Genomic DNA, 23,643 nt, shown 5'->3' on the forward strand with positions numbered 1-23,643 from the left:
TGTACTATACAAATATCTGGATCGAGATATTAATAGGACTTAGGAATTTGCCATCGAGTATGCGGATTTTCTGTGTCCTTCTGGACCTCAGTCCCGAGAGTTGAGCCATGCCATAAACCTGAAGCTTCAACGACAATGAGGGGCAAAGGAAATGGGTAGAATTCTCTGCCATACAAAGGATAAGCACTTCAGACCACCGAAACGTTACTTGTCTACTACGTCGAATGATTTGTCGACAACGTAAGGACCAACTACTGCGTCATCGCATGAGAACAGTTTCATCGGAGCAATTGTCAGAACAACTCACACATAGACCGGAAATCCGAACGATACACCGCCACCTGCCACTTCTCCTTCCTTAGCTTCGCCATTCTTGCCTTGCTCATACGCCATCTGATCACCTCATGGTACACATCCACCGTCTCAGTCGCAGTGAGCACGTAGAATTTCTTGTCATGATCGACCGACCTGCGCCCCTCAAAAATGTCATGCATCTCAGAAGTCAAATCATGATGAGTGCACTTGGTGAACGTGCGACTATAGAATACCAAGAAGACGCCAGTCAATTTGTCCTGGGCCATAATCGGATTCGCTGGAATATCAAGCTGGAACAGGCCTATATCGCTGGACCAGCGGGAAAAGTCTGCCGGACGAACAAAGTGGAAAGGGATCGCTTCATACGCGTCTGCGAGAATACTTTCCAAATCAACGAGCCACGGATAGATGTTGACCTTTCTTTGCGGAACACGTTTGTCTTGTTCTTCAAGCGGGACAGGCCATTCTCCGGAGTACGTCGCGACATCGGTTACGAGAGAATTAGAGAGTACTGCTCCGAGGAAGTCTCCCAGCCAATGCGGTGGAAACCCGACCCGATGAAGATGTACAAGCAAGTCAACAAACATCACAAGATTGCCGGAGTTAATGACTCGGGCACTGGGAATATGGCTCGAGTATCCGGGAAGAATGGTGTAAATGAAAACCATGGTCAGCCACACGACGAGCTCGGCTTTGGAAGCAAGCTCGTGCAAGGGTCTTGGAAGTGTTTGCGGAACGAGGGTGATATGCGAGGTTGGGATCATGGTAATTACCCGGCAGCCAAGAAATCGAGGGAGTTCTTCAATCCGCAAGGATGTATAGCTAGGAAGAATTGCAATGAGACACCGAACTCAGTTCATACGTCTGATTGGAACTAGTACTTACTTGAAGCAATACGAATCTCCGCTTGGCCACAGTCCTGATCTGTACAAGCAGTTGAAGCCAACAGCCGCATCCTGAGTTGGGTCGGCCTTCGACAGGACGTAGATAATAGCTCCAAGAGGTCCTTGAATGTAATCACTAAATCCGAAGAATGAATATCACGAATGAGACGCGTTAACGTTATTTTGACTCACGGAATGTTACTTAGCCAAAGCCGTGTAAACTGAGAAGGAAAATCAGTCGGCCGACTAGTTGATCGTTCGAGCTCGGAACAGACATCTCCTAGCAGAACCTCAAGTTGCACCCGACCTCGCAGATCACGCAACGACTTGACAACACTGTCGAAAAAGAGTTTCATAATTGAGAAAGATGGGCTCTGACGATCGACAAGTGCTTCATCTTGGAGTATATGGTAGGAGGTGACGTATTCCTCCAAGCACTTAATGGTGCTGAAAGGGTTGATGTTCGTAACTGGATATTCAAAACCATTGCTGGTATCCCAATCGTGGTCCTGATTCCATCCACGTAGATATCAGAAAAAGAACTCATAGTAGAGAGAAATCTTACAAAGAGCGATAGATTAGGCTTCCAAGTCCGGTCGATATCATATTTCACCTGGGAAAATAGTCAAAAACTACCGCACCAGGGTCATAAAATCAGACGTACTTCTCGAAGTATCCTTGCGTCAATAGCTGATGCTAGAGCATTGGTTCGCACAGCGTTCCAGAGTTGTTCGTATCGTGAATGGTGGTCTTTTCGTAGGACAGCAGGAGGTAAGAAGACATGCGTGTGTGCATACCAGGCCTCCTCACGATGCGCTCGAAGGGTAACACCAACATCCCACTTACGAAAAGCAAGATACGCATCATAAGCAAGCTGTTTCCGGCCCACATCAAGCCAAGCTGATCGCAATTCGGAAAACAGTGGATTTGGCGGAGGACACTCTCCAAGGTCATCAGAATGGAATAGCTCGATTACCTCGTCATCCGGCATGATTTCCTTGATGTAATTAATATGTCTGAGAGCCGTGGATTCGAACAAATTGTCTTTGAACTCGTCAGGGATGGTGGGGTCCGCCATTATATCCTTACATGGCGTGGGTACGCGGTGCACTGCGAGCATTCCTCGAGACGTTTTGAGGGAAAGATCAGAGGACCAGTGTCGAAGAGAGTTAACAATTCGCGGAATCGAACTTGCATTTACATGGAGCCAGACAGGAAGCCTGGGCTGGTCGCGTTGGAGATTTTCGATGAGCTGCGCGACGGTCATTTGGAATCTGGATTAACCATGAAGATTACCTCGTACTCAAGAAGTATAAAATTGACGTACCTTTGGTAGCAGTAATCGGGCATAACGATACCAATGTACGAGTAGAAAAGTGTCGCTTTGATTTCTACTTGCTCTTTTTCGTCGTATTTTCCGGACACGAGGTTGTCAAGAAGTATAAGGAAGCACAGGTCGCGTGCCAATACAGACGGATGGATGTCAAGCAGCGTCAGATGCGCCCTGAATTTCTTTCGCTTATTCTTTCCAATTTCTGCGAACGCTCGCCCCAAGCCTATGAGAGATCCAAAGACATGTCGTGCTATTGCGATCAGTAAGTGGAGAAGGAATCAAGACAACAAGAACTCACCATCCCCAACTCCGGCAAATAGGAAAGACAACTGCGAAATTTTGGAAGGAGAGAGCTGGTTCAGCGACAGCGGAACGTCTTGAGTATACGAAGCTCCCCAGTTGTCTATTATGGACATCGGACTATCGTGTCCTATCTATGAACCATATTGGTATCAGATACGCAAGGGAGTGGAGAAGTGGACACACCTTAAAGAATTCAGGCGTCGGATTACTGTAAGGTAAGAGGTCAGATACAGTAAGAGAAGAACGGATTGTTACTCACAGATTCGACTTGAGCTTATTCAGATCAAGGAGTCTAGATCGAGCTGCCACTCTACCCGCTGCATTTCTATCAGCCTCGTATTCTACAGCCCGCACCATCTTCCATTCTTTCGAGTGGTAACTCGATTCCAACTTCTCGACGATGGACGCTCTTTTGGATACCAAAGTATGGTCGACAGTTCCGTACAGCAGGCATTTAGCCATCCGTGTTGATAAGCGTTGTAGGAAATCTGGGGATTCGGCATTGGACTTTGTTACTGCCAGACAAATCGCGTCAAAAGCGCCAGGATAGTCTCCTAGTTCATAGAGTGCAGCACTGAGGTTCGACGTGTATACAGGGTCTTCAGATGACAATTCCTGTGCCTAGTAAACTACGTGAGGTTCACCAAAAATCTGTGGCGGGAGTGCATCTTACTTGACGATACAATTTAGCGGCCCTAGCGGAACAGTTCATAATCAGCGTCGCACATTTTCAGTGAATGTCATCAGGTCTTACTCGTGAAAGCTACCTCCTCTGAAAAGTTCATTTCCCTGCTCCTTTAATTTCGCTAGTGAATCCGGGATGCTAGCAGTGGCAAGGCGATCCATGGTGATGGTTGGCGAACAGGGAACTCCACGGGACTTTATGGAACGGAAAACAAAGAAGATGTTAGTGAGACATATGCAGCCGAATATATATTGCTCTTTGATGCCCGAACAAAAGCTGGAGAAACCGAATTTCAAACAGGTGGCACGCTAAGCCTCGCTAGGAGCTTGTAGTGTACGCGCGATCGCCGCAATTCACAAGACTCGCGAAGCTTGTGAGAGAGTTCAGAGGAAGAAAGACTGGGGTTACTTGAGGAAAAGCAAATTTCTGCCGCATTGCTGGCATATCGTGACACATGGCTGGCAGTACACGTTGTTGTCTAATAGTACGTGTGCTTTAGTAGCTGTTCTTGAATCTTTTCTGGGACACTGCACCTTCGAAGTCGGCATCCACGGTGATGCGTAAATGTTCGTTGCTCATCGGAGTCAGACTGCTGTACACGAATTTCAAAAAATTGCCGTTTCCCGGTCAATCGGGCCGGGACTGCTGTCGGTTACCACCACCACCATTCTCTTTGACCGGCACGAAAAGGTAGGCTTTTCCTTCTCTCTTTCAGCTCTAGTATTCTCCATGAAGCTTAACCCACCTTTTTTCCAACGACTGGTTAGAGTCTCGCTCGCAGTCCATCGAATCCGGATCCGAGTCTGGACACTTTTGTGCAACGGTTACTGACTCCAACATTGCTGAAAAAGCGTTTGATTATTTTCGAAAATAGCTGAGTGCTGGCCTCTCATGTACAGACACAATGCGCGACTGCAGCGGAGGAGAAGATGCGGATGCTTGTTAACTATTCCCTGAAACCATCCTAGACGTCTCACGACCTCGGTATTTGCATTGGTCGGGCGAGTTATTATCTTTTCGTTTCATGGTTAACACTCAGCGCCTCATAGCAGCTATTACGTTGGAGGACATATAACGCTCCTGTCCTCGTTCTCTGATCTGCCTATTAATCAATGTACACGCCAAGAGTCGTCAGACGTAGTAGCATATCGGAGTCAGAGTTCCGAGTCTTCGTTGGTGCATACTGTTCTAGATATCGCGATCCTTGGTCCTGAAAGGGAGCCTGATAGTGGCCTGAAGAGCGATTTTTTTTGCGTCGTGATATGAGGGCTATTCAGGAGTCTGATTTGAAAAACTTTGACGCCCGGATATATCATCCTCATCTTGCCGTACAGTTCTTGTTTTCTCTCTGAAGTTGAAGAACTATACAAAGTCGGTGTCTTAGATTGGTATATATATCACATGCTCTTTTTCTGTTTCACTTGGAATCCTCCTTTCCAATATTCAACACCCATGGCGACTCCAGAACAGCGATGCGTACGCCTCTACGTCCTTCTTCGCGGCCCTGATAACGCCCCAGCTTCTGAATTTTGGCTGCCTTGTCTCGAAATCCCCATAGACAGACTGACCGAGTTATTATCAAAACCGTACAGATGGTTGTGCTATGCTGGCTACTGCATTATGGGTGTTGAAGGCAGCCTGTCGTTTTCTTCTACAGACTTAGGTCGAGCGGGGTTTGACTATGATGCGCCTTTCGAATCTACCCTTACTCTACTTCCATACCAGTGGTCCAATAATTCCTATCGACCCCGATTTCGAAGACGGAACTGTTACCACTCTTTCTGAGAACCGGTCGTCTACTTTCAGGACATCGATTGTCGAGCGCGACGGAACTTGCGTCGCCGTTGATGACCCACCTTTTGTTTGTGAAGCTGCGCATCTCATTGGACACAACAAGGGAAGCGAAGTATGTCTCGCCCTGGAATAATTTATTTCTCTCTTTTACTGATGCTATATTCAGTACATTGAAAGGTTTACACAGCGACGAGGCGGTGGGGATGTTGTCACTTGCATTGATGATCCACGAACTGGCTTGCTGGTTAATAAGATCTTCCATATCGTGCTTGGCCGTAGTGTTGCCATTCTTCCGGTATGTACTGGTTCATGTCATGTAACTTCGGGCTCACTACAAAGCAGACGCCTAACTTTATAATGAAGACAACCGACGTGGTTCAAGGGACTGCACCCGATGAAGCTCGATGGACCGTGCAAGATTTTGCTGAACCTAGAGTACAACTAGAACCGCGCATCTCCGTCTCAGCATTTCAGCTGGTCAGGCCCTCCGCATACCCCCCTATTAGCCAGCTCGATACCTGGCCACCTCAATGTTTATTCGCTGCGGTCTACGCTTCGGCGCTCATCACGACATGGCCTGTAGATGAATTTTTGACACAGGTCAGATCGATGTGGACGAACTCATTCTACCCTGGTGGCAAGGCAATTTCTGATCAACGAAAGGCTGAGCGCAAAAGCAAAGTCCAGAAAAGCATACGAAACGAACAGGAAGACGAAGTCGACGTGTTTGATGTCCTTTTGATGCTACAGGATCTGAGCGCTTATAACACAGCTGGTAATCCTATATCTCAGCATTCCTCTGCTCAGAAGGCCATGGAAGAGGCACAGGAGAAGGTGGGTCCCTGGCTTCAAAATGTCCATTAAGTCAAGGGGAAATACAGGCCCGAATATCGTTGTATCATCTGTAATACATACTAATAAGCAAAAGTCCCTCTGTCATGTCCTCTGAGTCAATCATTCCAACAATTCTCCCATATTTTCCACCCGCTTCTCAAAGCACACCCCGAACGCATCGGGCGTAATACTAATCCCTTCTCCCCCAAATCCTCGCTGGTCAATAGGTGCTTTCTCATCCTCCGATATCCTGAACGCCCAAAGCAGCAGGGCAGTCGTTATAAAAAGTGAGCGATCCGCTACGTATCTCCCAGGACATACCCTGCATACACGAAATCAGCAAGGGGAAACACAAATACTCGGCTAAACAACTCTTACCGTCTTCCAAAGCCAAAACTGAATAACGATGCATCTGATCTGAGAGATCCATTCTCATCGAACCAGCGAGTAGGGTCGAAAACTTCTGGATTCGCAAAGACCGAGGGATCTCGGCATATGGACCAGTGGTCTCCGATGACGATAGCGTCCTTTGGTATGCAGTAATTTCGCTAAGATTAAGCTCATCAGTATCGATTCTTCTCCGGACCAAGGTAGTAGTGAGCGACTTACCCAAATGATATCCCTAGATGCTCGATGAGCAAAGCCTTCAGAAGAACTCATTAGCACCAATATAACGAGGGTGAGGACATCAACCTACCGCTCCCACCAACAGGCCTCCACCGGTAGCTCTCCAGCACGAACGCCAGAACCCGAGGCAAGTCAACATAGTCATCAAATGTTGGTACTTGAATCCAGCACATCAATTCAGAGGCTCTACGAACCTGAAGAAGGAAACCCACCTCGCTTACAACCAACAACAGCATCTAGTTCCTCCTGCACCCATGCCTGCATGTGCGGAAAACACGCCGCAGCCATAATCACCACGCTGATCGCACTAGCCGTGGTAGTAGATCCGGCACCGAACATCGTACCAGCGAGGTAAACGACCTCGTCGTGGTTCAGCCGGAGCTTGGCTTGATTCTCGAGAAGATACTTGGAAAAGCACGGCTGGACCGTGTCCTAATAAAGTCCAGTATCAATATCATTGTCAAAAAAGCAAAGGGAACACTTACCATGCTATCCTTGACGCCTGCTACTTGATTTCGGTACAACGAAAGCTCCTCGGCGTGCCATGAACGCAGCTCTGGATGGTAGAAAGGGAGATATCTAATATAGTTACTTTATTAGTATCGTTCAGAAGGGGTGACCACGCTGTACTTACCTCAAAGAAGGATAGTCATCAACCATATAAGCTCCTGGTCTCACAGCAGTGCCTACACGCTTGAGAGATCGTTGGATCGCAACTATCTCCGAATCGCTCACGTCTACAGACCCCGTTCGGCCATAGGCAAGAGATAGGACGAACGACGCGGCGTATCTATACAAGACGAAAATAAGTCTAGTAGAACAACGCTAGAAGATCGACCCCGCTCACTCCTTAGCGTAATCCATATGCTTCGCGGGGTTCTCAGCGATCTTCCTCACGAGATTCGCCGCATAGTGCATTTGTAGAGGCTCATAGTCCTTAGCCGACTTTGCATGGAGATGTGTATGCAATGCTCTGCCAAACTGATTAGCACCCTCTTCAAACCCATGTCTCGCAACTCACTTTCGAAACTTCCTCAATCTTTCTCCAGACTGGAGCAAAAGCAACCTCATCCCACCCGAAACTATCTCGCTTGCAGCCGTCCATCTCGGCCTATCAGCGAGGGCTGCTCCCTCTTTCTCCATAATGTCTACAGCAGCCTGTCGTCTCCCGATGATAACGGCGACTTTGGAGCCCGAGTGTAGAGTGAAGACCGGTCCGTATTCTTCAACGAGGGATTCCAGATTTTCAAGTGATCTGGGTGCAAGGCTATAAGTTTATAATAATGATAAGCTATATGAGACGGACATACGTGAGTGACGAGAGACTTGTTATATCCCAGTTTCCGGGTGGCCCGGGTGGTAAGGGAAGCCGGGATCCAGCGTTCCGTGCTCTAGCGAAATAGACAAGATACAAAGCGGCAATAATAGCTGCAACAGCGAGTAAAACAGACATTGGAATAGAATTGTGGGTGAGGAATGAATGTGGATCAACATCGTCCATCTATCGGGGGTGTATTTATGCATTGAGATACACGCGCACACGGAGTGGTAGAAGCCCAGCTGCTAGTCATGGACAATTTCCGACTCGGACCAGGGATGTGGCGGCACCTCGACCTTGCCATGACCCTCAGCATGAGGAGAAAAGCTTAGATATCGAAGGAGCAGCATCGAAGGGCTTCTACCATCCATTATAATTGGAACGGAAACAGGCAGAATTTCTGATGACTGGTGTCCAGAATTCGCCAACAGATGGTACAGTTGCAAAGGTGAGTCATCTTGCGTATCGGAGGGACCCCATGCACTGCCGTAATCCTTAGCCTTACGTTTTTAATGCAAGGCGAGCCACACGAGGTCGTTAGATATTCCGATCCTGGGAGTCATCCCAGAATCTATCTCGTAAATCCAACATGAAAAAGGTGCGCGACTCGGTCTGTGTGATATTACGAGCCGGCCCGAGAAGCCTGAACACAAATCCTCAGTATCATGTCCTTTCATTGAGCCCGGACTACAATTCTGGCAGTATGAAAAGTGTTCATTAGTTCCTACACCGCTGAATAACACACAACGCCTACTTAAATGAGCCTGTCTTCGCCTCTAAATACTTCCAAGGCAACAGCCTTATACTCCTTCAAACGGTCCTCCTCACCCAACGCTATAAAAACACCGCCCTTCGGATGCTTTGCTTTCACTGACACTACCAGCTTTCCCTCCCTTGTCGTCCTTGCAACAACCATTGCAATAAATTGCTGGTCTACGAACCCCACGTACTGGACGCCAGTAATATCATCTATCTCAACCGAGAAGTTCTGCAAGCTCGGCAGGAAAGCTGTATCCATCATACGCTGCACCAATACCTCTAGGGCTACATCTGTATTTGCCCTCCATGGATTGAAGGAAAGCCGAAATGCTACCAGAGTAGGGACGAGAGATAGTGCTTCGAGGAAAACATCGCCGTTCGGCTCTGTACTAATATCAGCATTGATGATCGAAAGATGCGTCAAGGAGCAATGAGAATGCATAAAAAGGTCTCGCACTCCCGACACGATAAATGGGCAGCATTGCATTGGGTAATCCTTGATCTTGGGTCGAAGATTTAGTGTTTCCAAATTCGGAAGAGATAGCGCGCGCAGGAATCCGCCATCGGAAACAGAAAGTACACACAGGGAAGTGTTAGTCACAAGATCCTGGGATGGAGACCCTCCCCAGTGCACGACATCGAACGTACGGAGGTATGGAGAGTGGCGTATGATATCTAAGTATCGACTATTCCATATTTGGTCCCTCCGCACGCACGTATCACGAAAATTAACCGCACGAGAGGTGGGGAATGGGATAGAGAAGGTCATAGGAAGACGCTCGAGTGTAACGCTTCTTAATGATGAAGCATTCCGGAAGGCATTGATACACATGGGGGAGATTTGTGCGTCCAGGAGAATTTCCGCAAGGATGGGGAAACCATCGTCATATTCAGCGAGAATCTTCAGGAGATAAGGGCCGTCAATGCGCAACACAGCCGTCTGCCATCGTTTTGCATGTCGCATCAAGGCGTGGAATAGGGAAGTTGATATCGCATCGTTTTTGGAAGAGATGAAGGAAACACGGAGAGGTTGGTCCTGCGAACGCTCGAGGATTGTTCGAAGCCGGGTTTCATAGGAAGGCTGATATACTGGGTCGTGGATGCGGATCTCCGTCCATACCTCGGGACACAAAGAATTGATCACTGCTCTCCAGCTACTGCATGTGTAGGAGATAGTCCATGGTCCGCGAGAGACATCTAAAGATTCATGTTCGCTGTGACCATCAAAGGCATAGACGAAAAATTCTCGCAAGAGCTCTGGAGGCACATATTGGGCGATGGCGGCCATTCTATGGACTGATTAATACATCTTAGATAAAGAGGCGAAATGAGTTTCCCATAGTTTACGCAGCCATCCTATCACGCACCAATGGAAAGCAAAAAAAGAAGAAAATAAGCGCCCACGGAATGCCGTCGTAGCGAAGACTCGCCGTGACAAGATACGAATAGGACTCTATTGGCAAGGAGAGAATAAGTTGCGTGAAAAAAAGGTTCGAGAAAATGTTAACCTTGGAAAACCCAGCAGCTAGTACAGTAAGGCAGCGTGCGATGTGGTGGTAAAGAATAGAGAAGAGCAGCACACATCAAGGCGCCGAGTAGGGAAGATTTGATCAACTGGATAAGCGCCGAGAACTGAAGGCTGCAATCAGGTCCATATTTATTTAAGCGCCAACCCTTGCCACGGGACCATTCGAATCGCTATTCAGCCATGCTTTCTGTCGCCACTTTTATTGTGCAGCAAGCACCCAGAATGGTAGTTAGTTAAGAAGGTCGATATTCCTGAGCGACTTCGAAAAGGCACTAGGAAAGGTCTGGAAAGACGGGGTAGTGCGTGATCAGCATGCACTTGAGATGCTGGCAATTATTTTTTCGAGTTTCTAGATATGAAAAAGGCATTGGAAACACAAAAAAAGACCTAATACTAGCATTTTCAGTGTTCAGACTGTAGCGGACGTGGGTGTTGGTGCGAAGAGAGCGTGTGAGCACAGCCACTGATTGCCGTTCTGGAAATCCGGCATTGCAACCGGTGTCCGGAATCAAACCTCCGTTAGCTCAGGACGGCCATCCTGGGCTCCTGGTCTCCGATCTTGCAGCGATCATTCAGCATAAATCCGGCTAGGTACTCGTGATCACTATTCATGATGGGGGAAACAATGCCTCGTGTCTGGGAGCGCTTGCAATTCAATAGCTATTCTTTTCTGCTACTATCCATCATCCATGGCGGCGCTTACTACCGCTTCCACTACTCGAGAAAGGACATACTCGGGTTCCCCACTTGCTGTGAGTTTTTTTTTCTGGTCAAGTCTGACGGAGTTGTGTATGAAATTAGATTTCTGGACCTTTTCGCCTCCTTCCGAAGACGCCAGTCTCATTGCTTGCTTCTCCGACCAGTGACTCTGGTCCTGCCGCCGTGAGCGCCCATGTCAAGGCTTAACTGAGGTTAACCATATCTACTATCAGATCTCTCCATATCCACTCAAGACGTTGCATCAAGTCGGCGCAACCGATACTCTTGAAATCTATGTTGAAACTTTAGGGAAATTATTAGAAGTACAAACTCCCGCCTTGGCACGCCTCACATCCCAAATCTGATTATATATTCCAGGACCATGATTACCTACCTGGGAACCGAAAACTTCTGAAAGCTATTGTTAAGGTTGTAAACTGCCTAGAACAATATCCCAACCCCGTCGGTCCCGAAGTCATGCTGCATCAGTACGGCTTCTTAACCTCTCTTCATATTTTATTTCTGAAGTGGACCAGAACATTAACAGATGCTGTCAAAGCAATAAGAGCTGTCAAGTGGTACAAGCTCCCCTTCAGGATGAGGACGAAGAAACGTGATGCAATAGGCGTTATCAGGCAGGCAATCTGGGACTATGTGGTAAGCACCCTTCCCTCTTTGAGTTCTCATATGGCCGAGTTACGCCTTGGTCATCCTAGGAGGCTAAAGCCGATTCTGCATACGAGGGTTTTGATACAAACCTGAACACAAGGACCTCTTTGAGGTCACTGTTGAACACGAGCGCAACAAGCGTCAGCACAACTACTTTTGATGCGCACATTGATCTCCTCGGAGGCCAGTCTGATTCGGACGATGATCAAAGCGGTAAATCAGACGCCGAAGATAATCTCGAGGGCTTACCTTGGATAACTGATATACGCGACTTTCTCCGATCTGACCGTCCTTTCAGGCATATTGCTCGCGTTGCACCTGATAATTCTGACAAGGTCATCAATTTTCTACAGCTGGTACGTTATAAATGTCCGTATCGTTAATGCTAAACTCCTCATGTTCTGATACAGGAATGCGATAAAAACAGGGAAGATACTCTTTATCATGCGCGGTGTATCAAATGCCTATTCTACATGACGAGATTCCATGGTATTCTTCCCACCTCCTTTTCATGCCGGCATGCGAGACGTATTGGCAACCGCCCCATATGGGGAGGTGGATTCGCCGTGAGTGATTCTTAATCAGGATGATTACAACAAGGTTCACCACTCCTGGGCCGGTAGGATATATGGAAAGGCCGTATGGACGACGAGCTCATCTGCATCAAGGTTCTTCGTGTGTTCATGGACAACGGCATCGAACAACGAAATAAAATGATAAAGGTAGCCTACGAATTTCTATGTCCCTAGCACCACTTAAACCTAGCTAATTTAGGATTTCTGCCGCGAGGCACTCGTCTGGAGGAACCTTTATCACCCAAGTATTCTTCCTTTCCTCGGTGTCAGCAGGCATCTCTTCGCACCAAGTTTTTGTCTGATATCCCCGTGGATGGAATATGGGAATATAATGACTTGTCTTAGTGAAAGACCCCATCAGATCCAACGGATAACAGCAGTTTGTCGGGCCAGTCAATGTCAGTTGCTCCGGTTGACCACTCTACAGATAACCCAAGTTGCCGAAGGAATCGCATACCTTCACGGCCTCAATCCACCAATAGTGCACGCTGACATTCGCGGGGTATGAGCACCGCTTTTCGTTCTGAATTGTATCCTGATATTCATCTCTGATTAGGCTAATATCTTAGTCAAGGACGACTTATCCTGTTGCCTGTCCGACTTCGGTCTGGCTCTCGCCGTTGAGTCGCACGTAGGGACAACCTCCTCGTCAAGGACATTCTTAGGCGGCTCCTTACGGTGGATGCCTCCTGAAATAATGGATGACAAGCAATTCGATCCCGCCTATATCACTGCACGAGACGTGTACTCCTTTGGATGCACGGTTATTGAGGTGAGGCTATTGACTAAACATCTCACGGTGCTAACACGTGCAGATATATACCGGCAAACCGCCGTTCTCTCACATTCGAAAAGAGGCGGCCATTATCAATGAAGTGTTGACCCACGGGAGTCGACCCAATAAGCCACTCGATATTCCGGACTGGCTGTGGGAGCTGGTATCAAAATGTCTGGTCTCTCCCGCGAGTCGAAGACTTACGGCTCAAAAGCTGGTAAACGTTTTAACTTTGGGGGATAATGTTTAGCGTACGAGGTAACAGAATCACGGATAGGATATTTATGGAAGGGAAGTGAGACCAGCTGTCGAACGTGGGGCAGTAAAAAGCGTGTTGAAGGTGTATGAGATAATATTGGAATAAGATACCAAGACAGCTTTGCCGACGATGAATAACCGTTTCGGGAGTGAAACAGCTGGGAGATTTCTAGAAATGTAGTCGGTGAGAGATCGTCCAAACGACTTGGAACTTCGGTATAACAGTCAAGGGCATGAGGCATATAATCATTGAGGTCCTGTCATTGAGACGGGAGTATGCCGTTGCCAGTTAGCAACTGGTGACTCGTCGATGGTGGTGTTCAGCGAGAAAACGGGCAACGAACATCACGTGGGCGTGAAAAAAAGGGCGGCATCTGCCGGGGAATTCAACTTTGTCCGTCTTTCTGTCGAACCTTTTCCATGCCACTGTCCAAGCGTTATACCAAGCGAAATAGTAGCCAGGCATTAAATCAAGTAATGAACATGGACAACTTGACACTAGCACTGGCAACAACGAGGCTCCTAACAAATCCGATGCTATTTTTACTGTGTACAGTGTACGTTTTAATTCACTGACCAACTTCCTCTCGGTATGAAGCTAAAATTTTTGTTCCTTGCATCCTTAGCGCCGGAAACATCGAAGGATCATTAATATTCTTGATCGGGTCCGGGTTGTATGCATTAATCCTCAGTGGCAGCCAACAACTTGAAGTGTCGCCTGCGTCGTGTTCTCCTCTCAGCACCAAGTCTTCCTTCTCTGGAAGGCTAGCTCTTTATGTTGCATGGCCCTGCCACCAAAATAAAAGGAGATTAGGCCAATAAATCCACTGGCCACGATGAAATCGTTCGGTCTGGTAACCTGGTTTAATCCAAATTCTTCGAATTTGGATGCTTAACAGTTTACGAAGACCCCTCTACCCGAAAACTGGACTTGGTGGCATTTGTTTTGACCTAAATGACTCGAACAATTTATAATCAATTTTCGAAGGCAACAGATATCCAGTTGGTCTATGGTTCATATCCCTTTCTGATCTCTAGACAATAGCCTTGCACAATGCGTTTCAGCTTGAATTTAGACCGCCATTCTTCGCTCAAAGGCCACCCATGCGAGCCTCAATAATTCTCAAAACCAGGTATATAAGCTGACCTTTTTGACTTGGGACTGCACAAACTCCCGCTCCTCACTACTTCGACATACGCCCTCTTTTTTACGCAATGATGAGCTCCTCAGACCGGTTCAACTATGAGCCTGCCGACTTCGAGTCCGGATTTAATTTTGGTTCCAAGACTTCTATCACATCCGCCATAGATTCTCTGCCTCCAAACATCAATGGCCCGCCTCCCGCCTCCTTCGTAGATGTTCAGTGCCATTTCCGAATTCTCGACCAAGCGGTTCGTACCTGTACGTCTGCCAGACTCTTAATTTCTTTTCGAGGGTTCTTATCTTCCATCCTTACTAGTCCAACGGTGGAAAGCGGCCAACGAAAACATGGGTGCATTTGGCGACATAGTCATCTCCCCCATGACCCGACAGTACATCTCCGTTGATGATGCCATCCGCAAGATCAATGATGAAGTACCGCGGGAGTTCCGCATCGAGAAACCACCTGTAATATCGCATGTAACGAACGGGCCCGCGCGGGTGACGAAGGCGGATTGGAAGCTCCTGAAGAATGGAGACGTAGACGCGCTCGTCAAGAGGTGGAGCAGCGAAGAGCTGCAAGTCAGAGAACCGGCCCGGAGAGATGATGTTCGCTGGTGCGTTATCTTTCTCTTATCAGCAGAGACATAGTCCGAGTCGACCTAACTTCCTTTGAACAGCAATTGATGTAGCGATCGCTCACCTGCGAATATCCATGATAGCTTTAAGTGGCGTGGAAACTCAGTTCCAATGAACACTTCTCATTTCCTGCCTCCGTGATCATACGTCCTCGTTTCAATTCCGTTCAACAAACTATTATATTAAATGCCACTGCTATGATAACATAGATGCTGCGACCTCGCTCTCTTTAATCCATATATCTCTACCATTTCCTGGGCGACGACAGACTCCTGGCGGGTCTAACTCCTTTAGACTTAGAAGACATTCCTTGTAGAATTGTATACATCCTAATAAATTAGATATCTGCATCTTACTTCAATCGCGTATGAGAAGTGGCCATCGTACCACTCTTCGTCTATCTATCTCTTGACATTAGACAAAATTCAACTAACTATTGGATCCATAATGTCGCAGGGGGTCCGAAAATCTCACTGATCGATGACGCAGTGCTACTATCCAACAGTATTGATTTCTCGATCTGTTTACTTGGCTAACAAATGAATACAATACTGCTGAAGCTTGAACATTCTGATTCTCGGCTTACGACCATGGCCCATGTCCCTTAGAGCCCGATGTTGAAGGGGGTACAGCCGAGAGCAACAAGGCCGTTCTGTTTATGTAAATATAAGCTGGGAATCGACTTGAATAACGATGGTACTGACGAAGTTGCTGTCATCACAACAAACGACTTGGTTGTTGCACTCGGTGCCTCCAACACCGAGGACAGTAATGGGAGTGCAGGTGACTCCGCTGTAGGAACGTATCAGAGGGTGAGGCTGTGTGAGAGATAGGAAACCTACACATCGCCAGTGAGGTCACCAATGACGACTCCAAGGAGTCCCAAGAGAGTCTGAACACCAGAGTCCAAGTCGGTAGGCTAATGATTTCATTGAGTGCGTCGCCATCGCGAGGTTTACAGGCGAGGATACTCACGCTCTGAGTAGAGTCGCAGCACTGCGCGTTACCGGTAGCACTGCAGGCCGCACCGTCATCACGGGGAAGGATGGCAGTGGCGGTCGCAAGGAGAGGCAAAGCCAAGAGAACAAAGGAAGAGAGACGAGCGAACATTGTTAACTGAGAGTAAGCTTTACAACTGTGAGGGCTGTTTGACTTGGTTATTCCTTGTAAATTCAACTCTCTTTTATAGGACTTTTTCAAGGATATGCCACTTGTCGAGGTGGGCATAATTATAACCCCGAGGTGAGCGGAAGGACATGGAGATGATGTGGGTAGGACTTGTTTCTCACTATGTACATGAGGACATCATCCATGTGGTCGAGGGCATCTTGAACGGTATCATGCATTGATACGAATCGCGTATTCTCCATCATCTTGTTCATTGACCCATTATGATTTCCGTGAATGATCCCTACCTAGATCAAAAGACTCACTCGTCAAGTTTTTCTCAATCTGCTATTTCTCTCGTATCTCTACTGTAGGAAAGGTGTTCTGGTCCCTCTTCGGCCCCTGAAGCTGGGCCAATCCCGTACATAAGTATACCACTAGGAACGCTGATCGGATACAATTGTCGGTCATCAGATCCAAGATCTGCTTAATTAATACAATTGACGTACCAATGAATTTGGTTTCTATGAGTGACTCCTGAGATTTTCCCGGGCAACCTAAAAACCCGGCGTCTGGTTCTATGCCTACGGCACAAGACTAAAGGACGATATTCTCATCGTACGAAACGACACTTACCTTGTGTCCGACGCGACCTACGCCTTTTGACTCAGGTGTAAAGAACATCCCATACGACCTTTGTCGTAATATCTTCGGTGAATGTGACCTTTGTTTCTGGTTCGGTCGCGATGGCCCTGAGCGTCGCAAATGCGGAGTTCTTTACGTATGCTCCAAAACTCAGTTTGCAGTAATGTTCCCGAGGCTTCGGTGACGAGGTCGGTCATGAACCACATGAATAACAATATAGATAAAAAGTATCATTTTCTGGAATAGTATTCGCACAAAAAACGAATAGCAGTACTATACCTGACCTGATAAAAGAAAACGTGCTCCCCCAGAATCCAAGGGAAAGGATGCGGAAAGGATACCTCAGCGTTCGGAACTTCGGAGATAATTCATGGATGGTGGAGATTTTGATGGGGTTAATTTACTCAAAGATGAAGCATGTTCTGCACCTTAGTATTCTTGGAGATTACCAATCCAGACGCGTACTGAGATAGGTGCCGAGAGGAGAGTTGGTTGTGAAGAAAATGTCAGAAGCGAGAACGAACGTGAGCTATGCCAGCCAAAGATAGGGAAGACGTATGTTCCCACACTACACTGCTCTGAGTATCTAGTTAAACTAGATGTTTGATGACCCATTCGATGACTGACTAATACCATAACGGAGTGGATACTTCTACCAAAAAAATCCTAGTACCCCAACCTAAAGTCAGTAATGAACTTAAAGAACAAAGGAAGGATACGTACCTTGACTTCTCCCCGTACGAGCTCGTTATTTCTTTATAGCAGCCCGCAAAACCTAAACAAAGCTGGAACTTAGCGTAGCGTCAAGTACCATAGAAAACAAACTAGTAACAAGACAAGAAAGCTACAGAAGCCCAGAACTAGGCTCCTCGCCTCGGGTTGAATTTGGGCTTATTGATGGTACACTCAACAGTCTATAAAGACGACGTCAGCAAGAACGTAGTCGGGAAAAAAAAAAGCGTACCTTATGGTATGCTACATAGAATATCAGAGTCCATTCTTGGGGCCTGCCATCGTCTCGATGCACAACCGGCATTGACAGTAGCACAAACAATAACTAGAAACACAGTAAGACGAAATGCATATCCGTGACTCTCAACAAGAAGGCATACAAATAGGGTGCTCAAAAAAGGAGATAGTATAGACAGGAAAAATTCCCAGTCACACTTGTTAAGAGTCTAAGCTCGCACTTGAAACTTGCTTCGAGCTTGGAACGATGGGCGTGTGAAGAAAAAAAAGTGCATATTTGAATTTCAAATCCAAGGTAGCAGTCACGACCACACGTGATCAGTGACAAGACGCGTCGACGACTTGCCTAAAGCTGACTAAGTTTCATGCCATATCGTCGAGAACGCGATGATGAGAGCATTGCATGCCGGTACTGGTTGGTTATTAAACGGATAATCAAAAATCTGGCTCGACGAGACAATCAGAGTAGTATACCAATAGACCTGCTGTATTCCCCACTTCTGGCCGACTTGGCTCGCATTCGTTTCTGCCTCAGGCATTCCATTTGGAACAACCTGATTCATATACTCGGAGCCTATCACAACATATGTCTGGACCTGGTCCCCAAGAATATCAAGGGGCAGAAGAAACATCTCGGCTTTAAGATATACATCAACACCATCTAAATCTCCGGCACCCTTGAATCATCTCTTGAAACCCCGCCCGGAGATCCATCCTTTCCGCATCTTTTCCGTTGGATTCTGGGAAGAAACCGCTTTTGTCAAGCTGAGCAGGATACCGTAGACCTGAGACGTGGTCTAATGATACCGCTATTCGTTGCTCATTGTCAATACTGTTCCAAAACGGGTCCCTCTGTACCCCTATACCCTTACAAAATTATGATTCGCATGGTTCATGACTAACCCAGTTGTGCGAGGAGACCGGAACATTACAGACTGTGTTTCCGAGAAGATGGGGAGAAAATGATATTTGTGTCGCCAGTTAGAGTAAAGCACAAGCACAAATTGAAGGTCATGTTCACAGAAAGTATTACCACAAACACTTTACGAGATGGTCTTTACACCTGAGTCACAATCAGCTAGTTCGCCGACGACAAAAGGTAAGTATCGTCTTGTTCCGTGAGAATGTCGTCTCCAATCTTTTTGCCGTAGGCACAGAACAAATTCTGCAGTCGGTGCCGGGATTTTAGGCAGTCCGGGGAAATCTCACGAGTTAATGATAGAAAACAAATTCATCAGTACGTCAGTTATAGATTAAGCAGATCCTGTGTCTGATGACCGACAATTGCTTCCGATCCGCGTTCCTAGTATATTTCAAAGATGAGCTCTAGCATCCGGGAGTGACGAAGCAGGACAGCTAGAGGAAAAGAACGCTGATCATATCCTGTGGTAGAGCAGGAGAAATGGCGTGCTGGGATAAACAACTGGACGAGCTAGTCCTTTGAAATCCAAGCAGAGCTCTGCATTGAAACGACGACCCGGGGCCTATAGTCGCGGAAATTCCAATGGGTCAATGAAATGGACAATAGAAGGTACGCGATTTGTACGAATGCACGATACCATTTGCTCCCTCCTTCGGCTACGTCGTGGGTACCGTCCTCTCGTACCTGGTGGGAAACGGTAGTACCCACATCAGCACATCCCTCCGCTCACTCCGGGGATGCAAGTATTATTGCTCACCGTGACAAGATATCATCTGTGTTTGGGAATAACACAGAAGACGAAATCCTATAAAAGAGAGGTGAATTTGCAAGGTATGGTCAAGTCGAACAGTCCTCACAGTTGTAAAGCTTACTCTCAGTTAACAATGTTCGCTCGTCTCTCCTCTTTTGTTCTCTTGGCTTTGCCTCTCCTTGCGACCGCCACTGCCATCCTTCCCCGTGATGACGGTGCGGCCTGCAGTGCTACCGGTAACGCGCAGTGCTGCGACTCTACTCAGAGCGTGAGTATCCTCGCCTGTAAACCTCGCGATGGCGACGCACTCAATGAAATCATTAGCCTACCGACTTGGACTCTGGTGTTCAGACTCTCTTGGGACTCCTTGGAGTCGTCATTGGTGACATCACTGGCGACGTGTAGGTTTCCCATCTCTCACAGAGACGCACCCTCTGATCCGTTCCTACAGCGGAGTCACCTGCACTCCCATCACTGTCCTCGGTGTTGGAGGCACCGGGTGCAACAACCAAGTCGTTTGCTGTGATGACAGTAGCTTCGTCAGTAACACTGTTATTCAAGTCGATTCCGAGCTTACATTTATGTTAACAGAATGGCCTTGTTGCTCTCGGCTGCAACCCGATTAACATTTCGCTCTAAGGAATTTGGGCGACTGAACTACGAATCCGAATGTTCTAGCGATATTGTATTCATTTGTTAGCCAAGTAAACACTTCGAGAAATCAATATTGTTGGATGCTAATGATGTACTATTGATCAATGAGATTTTTGGCTCCCCTGCGACATTATGGATCCGGTAGTTGGTTGAATTTTGTCTAACGTCAACAGGAAGACAAAAGAAGAGTAGCGCGGCGTGTCTTCGAGGTTCCAACACTTGCCGTGTTCCAGTCTTATCAACGATGGAGGTTGTTGACGATACAATTGAGGATTTATCGATGACGTCGGGGGCAATACGATGTCAGGAATGAGGCGATCGTTATTATGCCGTACTACGACATGTCGTATATACGAGCAGTTCGAGTCATTGCCGTGAATAGAGAGAGAAATGGGTTCGAAAGAGTGTAGACATCTGTGATGAGCGACAGTCAGTGCTTGAGATACGGGATGATTGAACGTGGTGGGTACAAAACTGGAAAACAGGATTGATTGGCCATCTCCGCTAATACAGCAAAAGAGGAAGATGAGATCAATTCCCGGACCGGCGCAGCCGCTCTCAAAGCGGGATCGACTTTGTTTTCCTTTTCCCTTCCGACTACCGTTTGATTCTTTGCTTCCTCAATCCCTCGAACTGCTGGAAAACGGGGTATCGGTTCGTTCCCAGTGTCACATGCATGGTAGCAAGCCAATAGTATTGCGCTTGGCTGAGCTCTGCAAATGCATGAGGATCTACACTAAAGTACCTACTTTTATACTAAATGTACTTTTACTAGAACTTTCCATGCTTTTCCTCCTTCTTCTACCTTAATAAGCATCTTCGGCATGATGCCGGATTGCCAAATCCCAACACAAACACGGTTTATTTTATGATGCTGCAATCACAGGAAGTCTATACATTAGTATAGAGTCGACCATATACACCCGATGTGGTATGTTCCTCTGTGTATTCTTAGACGGACTGAAAGCTACAAAGAATGCAGTCCTTGTGTTATTTCGGCAATACAGTTGTTGCAAGCTGGCCCGAATGGCCAAGCAGCTGGGTTTTGCATCCGAGACATACCCAATGTAAGTTGCTCGTATTCCAAAGTTCGTCAGCGTGTGTTGCCTCAACGTGCCCCTGCTGCGCGATCATACCCATCATATACAAAAGCTTCCATTCCGTCCTTCAGATGACTGAACTGATAGCTAGAATCACCTTTCACGTGTAACTCCTCTTCGCGTCACGTTCAAGACTCATGAACGGACGAACAATATCACACCAGCATCGAGCGGAGTCTTTTCTTTTCCCAGACTCTGTGTTGACCCCTCTCCTCAAACATGTCATAACCTCATCCGCTTACCCATTTGTGTAACGTACCAATGGTGTTGAATAGCCTCTTTAATTTAATTCGTTCTAACCCATCTCCTATGTAGCTCAGTCCATCAACGACGGAAATAATGCCCGCCATAGACCAAGTCTCCGACGAGAATACCAGACTAACACAGCAGTATGTCGACTTGCGTTAATTACGTTGGTGCCCTTAGCTGATGTAGTGTTCGTTATGGTAGGACTCTATGCTAACTGCCGACACCCCATAGAATGTTCCACTGAATACTTCACGCTAGTACCGAGTAATTATCGAATGAATGGTCAAATATCTGACTCAACGGCTCACGAGACCTTCAAGCCTCTGAGCAGTGTACTGCATACTTGGAACCTATCACAATATATGTCTGGACCTAGTCCCCAAGAATACCAAGAGGTAGAAGAGCATCTCGACTTTAAGTTGCATCAACACCATCTAAATCTCCAGCACCCATGAATTGTCTCCGAAGCTTTCCGCATCCTTTCTGTTGGATTCTGGGGGACGACCTGCTCTCGTTTATTAGGGCACAACTTTTATCAAGTTAGGTATAATTCCGTTACTCGTTGCTCACGTCAATACTGTCCCAGAAAATGGTTTTTTGTACCCGTACAAATCATGTTTAACATCGTCCATTGCCGACCTCGTGCGAAGACGCCGGAATATTACAGATTGTGTTACCGAGAAGATGTAGATAAAACCATATTTGTGACACCGGTTCGAGCAAAGAACAAGAACAAAACTTAGGTCATGTTCGTAGAAAACATCACCACAAACGTCGTACGGGACGATCTTTATACCTGAGTCAAAGTCAGCTGGTTCACGTCCGACGCAAGGTAAATATCTTCTTGTTCCGTGAGAATGCCGTCCCCAGTATTTCGCCATAGGCACAGAACAAACCCTGAAATCGGTGACCGGATTTTAGGCAGTCCGGAGAAAGCTCACGAGTTAATGATAGAAAACAAATTCATCAGTACGTCAGTTATAAATTAAGCAGATCCCGTGTCTGATGGCCGACAATTGCTTCCGATCCGCGTTCCTAGTGTATTTTCCGGATGAGCTCTAGCACCAGTGAGTGAAGAAGCAAGATAACTGGAGGAAAGAACGCTGACCATATCCTATGGTAGAGCAAGAGAAATAGCGGACTGGGATAAACAACTGGACGAGCTAGTATTTTGAAATCGGAATCCTACGTTGAAACGATGACCCGGGACCTATCAGTCGCGGAAATTTCAATGGATCAATGAAATGGACAATGGAAAGTACGTGATTTGTACGAATGCACGGTGCCATCAGAAATGCTTGCTCCCTCCTTCCGCTACGTCGTGGGTGCCGTCCTCTCGTACCTGATGAGAAACGGTCGTACCCACATCGTCTCATCCCTCCGCTCACCTCGGGGTTGTAATTATGCTCACCGAGACAAGATATCCTCCGTATTCGGGAATAACACAAAAGACAAAATCCTATAAAAGAGAGGTGAATTTACTAGGTATGATCAAGTCAAACAGCTCTCACAGTTGTACAGCTTACTCTCAATTCGCAATGTTCGCTCGTCTCTCTTCTTTTGTTCTCTTGGCTTTGCCTCTCCTTGCGACCGCCACTGCCATCCTTCCCCGTGATGACGGTGCGGCCTGCAGTGCTACCGGTAACGCGCAGTGCTGTGAATCTACTCAGAGTGTGAGTACCTTTGATCTCTACGAGGGCAATAAACTCAGTGACATTATTAGCCCACCAACTTGGACGCTAGTGTTCAGACCCTCTTGGGCCTTCTTGGTGTCATCGTTGGCGACCTCACTGGCGATGTGTAGGTTTACCATTTCCTCCAATGACACCTTCTTTGATCTTGTTTTACAGCGGTGTTACCTGCACACCCATTACCGTCCTCGCTGGTGGAGGCACCGAGTGCAACAACCAAGTCGTTTGTTGTGATGACAGCAACTTCGTCAGTACTGCCGTTATTCAAGTCGATTCCCAGCTTACATTTGCATAAACAGAACGGCCTTGTTGCTCTCGGCTGTACCCCCTTCAACATCGGGCTCTAAGGGCCATGGGCCATGGTCGTAATCCGAGAATCAGAATGTTCAAGTTTCAGCAATATGGTACTCATTTGTTAG

The 23,643-nt window shown here is 47.1% G+C and overlaps 9 protein-coding genes across 9 annotated transcripts; 5 read left to right on the forward strand and 4 right to left on the reverse strand.

Moving 5' to 3' along the window:
* Positions 1 to 57: 57 nt before the first annotated feature.
* On the reverse strand, positions 58 to 4,100 carry EV420DRAFT_1752253 (uncharacterized protein). The gene is made up of 13 exons (XM_060480399.1): positions 4,054 to 4,100; positions 3,590 to 3,998; positions 3,509 to 3,530; positions 3,095 to 3,456; positions 3,019 to 3,043; positions 2,831 to 2,966; positions 2,527 to 2,782; positions 1,864 to 2,473; positions 1,765 to 1,812; positions 1,392 to 1,708; positions 1,201 to 1,335; positions 308 to 1,137; positions 58 to 254 (listed from the first exon to the last, which is right to left on the reverse strand). Exons 2-13 carry the CDS (start codon positions 3,679 to 3,681, stop codon positions 205 to 207), a joined length of 2,883 nt encoding a protein of 960 aa, XP_060324399.1. The 5' UTR covers positions 3,682 to 3,998; positions 4,054 to 4,100; the 3' UTR covers positions 58 to 204.
* Positions 4,101 to 4,972: 872 nt separating this feature from the next.
* On the forward strand, positions 4,973 to 6,178 carry EV420DRAFT_1649601 (uncharacterized protein; the record flags this gene model as incomplete). The annotated part of the gene is made up of 4 exons (XM_060478334.1): positions 4,973 to 5,193; positions 5,246 to 5,426; positions 5,481 to 5,609; positions 5,657 to 6,178. The coding sequence occupies 4 exons, from the start codon at positions 4,973 to 4,975 to the stop codon at positions 6,176 to 6,178; spliced, it is 1,053 nt and encodes a 350-aa protein (XP_060324400.1).
* Positions 6,179 to 6,223: 45 nt separating this feature from the next.
* Positions 6,224 to 8,746, reverse strand: EV420DRAFT_1074566 (cytochrome P450). The gene is made up of 10 exons (XM_060465665.1): positions 8,086 to 8,746; positions 7,797 to 8,030; positions 7,623 to 7,748; positions 7,410 to 7,565; positions 7,261 to 7,354; positions 6,988 to 7,207; positions 6,846 to 6,932; positions 6,758 to 6,792; positions 6,527 to 6,696; positions 6,224 to 6,470 (listed from the first exon to the last, which is right to left on the reverse strand). Exons 1-10 carry the CDS (start codon positions 8,274 to 8,276, stop codon positions 6,269 to 6,271), a joined length of 1,515 nt encoding a protein of 504 aa, XP_060324401.1. The 5' UTR covers positions 8,277 to 8,746; the 3' UTR covers positions 6,224 to 6,268.
* On the reverse strand, positions 8,533 to 10,818 carry EV420DRAFT_1074561 (uncharacterized protein). Its single transcript, XM_060465664.1, has 4 exons — positions 10,361 to 10,818; positions 10,257 to 10,305; positions 8,848 to 10,141; positions 8,533 to 8,788 (listed from the first exon to the last, which is right to left on the reverse strand). Exons 1-3 carry the CDS (start codon positions 10,434 to 10,436, stop codon positions 8,848 to 8,850), a joined length of 1,419 nt encoding a protein of 472 aa, XP_060324402.1. The 5' UTR covers positions 10,437 to 10,818; the 3' UTR covers positions 8,533 to 8,788.
* A 130-nt stretch (positions 10,819 to 10,948) lies between these two features.
* On the forward strand, positions 10,949 to 13,487 carry EV420DRAFT_1578035 (kinase-like domain-containing protein). Its single transcript, XM_060474548.1, has 11 exons — positions 10,949 to 11,132; positions 11,313 to 11,402; positions 11,458 to 11,567; positions 11,616 to 11,736; positions 11,796 to 12,104; positions 12,159 to 12,314; positions 12,372 to 12,470; positions 12,523 to 12,702; positions 12,751 to 12,825; positions 12,880 to 13,095; positions 13,139 to 13,487. Exons 1-11 carry the CDS (start codon positions 11,070 to 11,072, stop codon positions 13,346 to 13,348), a joined length of 1,629 nt encoding a protein of 542 aa, XP_060324403.1. The 5' UTR covers positions 10,949 to 11,069; the 3' UTR covers positions 13,349 to 13,487.
* An 888-nt stretch (positions 13,488 to 14,375) lies between these two features.
* EV420DRAFT_1074659 (uncharacterized protein) lies at positions 14,376 to 15,258 on the forward strand. The gene is made up of 3 exons (XM_060465666.1): positions 14,376 to 14,758; positions 14,817 to 15,114; positions 15,178 to 15,258. Exons 1-3 carry the CDS (start codon positions 14,572 to 14,574, stop codon positions 15,182 to 15,184), a joined length of 492 nt encoding a protein of 163 aa, XP_060324404.1. The 5' UTR covers positions 14,376 to 14,571; the 3' UTR covers positions 15,185 to 15,258.
* A 482-nt stretch (positions 15,259 to 15,740) lies between these two features.
* EV420DRAFT_1649606 (hydrophobin 2) lies at positions 15,741 to 16,246 on the reverse strand (the record flags this gene model as incomplete). Its single annotated transcript, XM_060478335.1, has 4 exons — positions 15,741 to 15,788; positions 15,841 to 15,928; positions 15,979 to 16,055; positions 16,112 to 16,246. 4 exons carry the CDS (start codon positions 16,244 to 16,246, stop codon positions 15,741 to 15,743), a joined length of 348 nt encoding a protein of 115 aa, XP_060324405.1.
* A 3,417-nt stretch (positions 16,247 to 19,663) lies between these two features.
* EV420DRAFT_1649607 (hydrophobin) lies at positions 19,664 to 20,169 on the forward strand (the record flags this gene model as incomplete). The annotated part of the gene is made up of 4 exons (XM_060478336.1): positions 19,664 to 19,798; positions 19,855 to 19,931; positions 19,982 to 20,069; positions 20,122 to 20,169. The coding sequence occupies 4 exons, from the start codon at positions 19,664 to 19,666 to the stop codon at positions 20,167 to 20,169; spliced, it is 348 nt and encodes a 115-aa protein (XP_060324406.1).
* A 2,902-nt stretch (positions 20,170 to 23,071) lies between these two features.
* On the forward strand, positions 23,072 to 23,571 carry EV420DRAFT_1485266 (hydrophobin 2; the record flags this gene model as incomplete). The annotated part of the gene is made up of 4 exons (XM_060470190.1): positions 23,072 to 23,206; positions 23,257 to 23,333; positions 23,384 to 23,471; positions 23,524 to 23,571. The coding sequence occupies 4 exons, from the start codon at positions 23,072 to 23,074 to the stop codon at positions 23,569 to 23,571; spliced, it is 348 nt and encodes a 115-aa protein (XP_060324407.1).
* Between the last annotated feature and the right edge of the window lie 72 nt (positions 23,572 to 23,643).

Source organism: Desarmillaria tabescens, assembly GCF_030435595.1.
Source record: "Desarmillaria tabescens strain CCBAS 213 chromosome Unknown EV420scaffold_63, whole genome shotgun sequence".
Classification (NCBI taxonomy): domain Eukaryota; kingdom Fungi; phylum Basidiomycota; class Agaricomycetes; order Agaricales; family Physalacriaceae; genus Desarmillaria; species Desarmillaria tabescens.